Source organism: Gekko japonicus, unplaced genomic scaffold, assembly GCF_001447785.1.
Source record: "Gekko japonicus isolate JY-2015 unplaced genomic scaffold, Gekko_japonicus_V1.1 scaffold696, whole genome shotgun sequence".
NCBI classification, from domain to species: domain Eukaryota; kingdom Metazoa; phylum Chordata; class Lepidosauria; order Squamata; family Gekkonidae; genus Gekko; species Gekko japonicus.
Window position 1 is genome coordinate 386,282 of NW_015161971.1, and position 3,230 is coordinate 389,511.

Below are 3,230 nucleotides of genomic sequence, written 5' to 3' on the forward strand. Positions count from 1 at the left end.
GTTAGACTGCTCCAGACCAAACAGATAAGCATATTAGGGTCGTGTTACGGTATTGCTAGAAGCTACAGAGCGCTCCAATTTTAAATACCCAAAGCTGATCTGGTGAGGGGAAGCAAAAACCAGTCTCTTTCGGATACCGGTGGTCTTTGGAAAACAAACCCGGGAAACGTGGGTGTTTCTCCGGGTCCAGCGACCACTGAAGCCTGTTCCAAAATGCCCCCCCACCCCCCCCCAAAAAAATAATACCGTAAACACTTTCGAGAACTCTGTCTGGAGTCTTCAGGCACGAGGCGATTAACTCCCCCAACGGGGGTGAAAAAATAAATCAAAATCCTTAATTTGTTTCCTACTCCAATCAGACTCCAGTTCAACAATAAAGATGTTTGGGGAAGCCCGAATAGGCCCAAAAAGGGGGGGGGGGGGATACATCGAAAACCCCACAACAACAACAACAACAACAAATGTATTTTCAGAAGAGCAACCCCTGCCCGTCCTCACATTACAGGAAAGAAAATGTACACTTTTATTTATAAATAAACAGTCGAGAAAAGGCCTCCGGAGGCCGCGGCTTCACACCAGAGTCTCTTTCCGCTTGCCGCTCATCTGGGACTTCTCCCGCGTCCTCCGGAGCCCGGAGTGTATCCGGAAGCTCCTGGCGGGCTTGGGCTCCTCGTGGGTGTCCATGCCGGAGCCGCACTCCACGCCGTTCTCGTCCAGCTCCATGTGGGAGAGCGTGGACTGCCGCCGCTGGATCTTGGCGCTGGAGACCGCCGGACTGTTCTCTTCCGCCTCCTCGCTGAGCTCCGGCAGCTCCTTGGGCGCCGCGGCCGACTGGTAGGGGGCGATGGCCGAGCGGACGCAGTTGAGCCACTGCTGCTTGTGGAAGACGTCGTTGGCCTGGAGCGTGTGGGACTGGCCCGGGGAAGGGTCTCGGACGCGGACGCGGAAGATGTTCTTGGCTGCAAGCGGGAGACACAAGGCCGACATGAGGGGGGGTCGCTCGAGAAATGATTGGTTTTGGCTAGTGGCTTTCTCGTGAGCCGCCCTGAGTTCCGACAAGGTAGGAAAGTGACTAATAAGTGTTTGGAATAAAAAAAATAGTGATGGTATGCAGTGTTCCCTCTAAGCTGAGTTAGTGCGAGCTAACTCGCAGTTTTTTAGCCTCCAGCTCACATTTTTGTCTTCGCTCAGGAAGGAGCGCTCCAGAGCCAACTCACCTTTGCAGCAGCCAAACTGCTCACTCACAACTTTAATGCCAGTAGCTCACCAAATACGGCGCCCAAATGGGTTTGGACAGGCCAAAACCTCACTCCAAAGCATGAGAACCCCAGTTGTTAACGAAGCCCACTTGCTGTTAGCTGTGTGTTGTGATCTCAAGCAGGGTTGGCCCTGGTCAGTATTTGGAAGGAACCCCAGGGTCATGATGCGGAGGCAGGCAATGGCATTGACGTAGGTCGGGTGTGACTTGACAGCGGGAGGGAGGAAGAGAGAGAGAGAGAGAGAAAGAGAGAGAGAGAGAGAGAGAGAAAAGAAAAGAAAGGGAGGGAGGGAGGGAGGAAAGGAAGAAATGCAAGACTAGGTTTAATGGGTGGAAATTACAAGGGAGTCGTTACCAGCTAAGTATCAGAAGAAACTGCCTAACTGTAAGAGTGGTTGAGCAGTGGAACAGATTGCCTCGGGAGGTGGTGGAGGCTCCCTCGCTGGACGTTTTCAAGTGGAGGCTGGACGACCATCTTTTGGGTATGTTGTAGGGCTATCTTTCGGCTGCACTCCTGCAGAGTGCAGGGGGTTGGACTAGATGACCTGCAAGGCCCCTTCCAACTCTAACATTCTATGATTCTACGATGGATGGATGGATGGATGGAAGGAAGAGTGCTGGATAAGGAGAGAGCTCCACTGTTAACAGCAGAATCTAGTAAACAACGAGGTGTTCAGGAATGTGGATCTGATTTAGGGAAAACAGCTTATAGAACCACAAAGGAAGGGGTCAGTCCCCACAATCTTTATATGGCTCTCAAATCAATTTACTGATCCTCCACCTTCTTGCTTTGTTGGAAGTTATCTTAGGAATGTTTCAACCTATATTTAGAGCATGAATCATGATGCTTGGGATGAGCCCTGTTTTAGAAGGCTTTGTGGCTTGCCAGGCCCTCTACAATCAGGAGAGATGCTGAAATATTCACAACGTTAACCTGATACTCCGAAATCGGGGGAAAGAGGAGGCAAAGCTACTGATCTTGGTGTGAGAGAGAAGGCGGATACTCCTCAAGTCTTTGGCTGCACCGCAGGGAACAGGAGGGGGGTGCTGACCGGCTCCTTACCTTTATCGGAGTTGCCAAACGCACCCCGGAAGGATCCTCCCATTTTCACATCGCCGTCCTGCAAGTCCTCCAGGACCAGGTCCTGGACGGGTAACGGCTGGCGGTACACTTGATAAGAATGGCGCTCGTTGCGTGTAACGGGCCGGGTCAGGACCAAGATCTCTTGGAAGAGGAAGACGTAGAGTTTCTAGAGGGGACAGAGAGACAGATTTGGGTCAGCGCCTGGCTCGATGACTTTGGCCAGGAAACAGATAACTTGCTGTTGCTGCCGGCATTCTGAACAGCAGGACTCGCAACATGGCAACAACAAACTACGTGCTCTGCATCGAGTAAAGACCAGAACCCATCCCAGCCTCTGGGGACGGAAGGGTCTCACACTGCGGGGCTGGGCAGACCCCCACCCAAGACTCTGAAGCGTTGTTACTAGCAGTAAGGTTGTAAAAGTTTCCCTTGCCCGAAAGCCAGTCGAATCTGACCCTAGGGGGTGGTGCTCATCTCCGTTTCCAAGCCAAAGAGCCAGCGCTGTCCAAAGACTTCTCCATGGTCACATGGCCGGCATGACTAGACACGCCGAGGCGCACAGAACGCCGTTACCTCCCCACTTAGGTGGTACCTTATTTATCTACTTGCAACTCCTTGCTTTCGAACTGCTAGGTTGGCAGGAGCTGGAACTAGAGACGGGAGCTCACTCTGTCGTGCGGCACTCGGGTCTCAAACTGCTGAACTACTGACCTGCTCTGCAGCTCAGCGTCTTAACCACTTCAGCCACCGTAGCCCCCGTTACTAGCCAAAACTACAGGAACAGCTGCAACTATTTGCAGCTATCAAATTTTCTCGTCAAGGCACCACTCCTGCGAGCGATTCCCATATTCGAGTAATGGGGGGGGGGGGGGGGGCCAGGGGGACAAG

The 3,230-nt window shown here is 52.7% G+C and overlaps 1 protein-coding gene across 1 annotated transcript in view; it reads right to left on the reverse strand.

Moving 5' to 3' along the window:
- Positions 1-409: 409 nt before the first annotated feature.
- Positions 410-3,230, reverse strand: part of NET1 (neuroepithelial cell transforming 1) — a 27,464-nt gene continuing 24,643 nt past the window's right edge. The window contains exons 9-10 of the mRNA XM_015429676.1: positions 2,322-2,508; positions 410-959 (exon numbers count right to left, since the gene is read on the reverse strand). Coding sequence (XP_015285162.1) covers positions 571-959; positions 2,322-2,508 — 576 coding nt within the window. The 3' untranslated portion in view covers positions 410-570. The remainder of the gene's footprint in view (positions 960-2,321; positions 2,509-3,230) is intronic.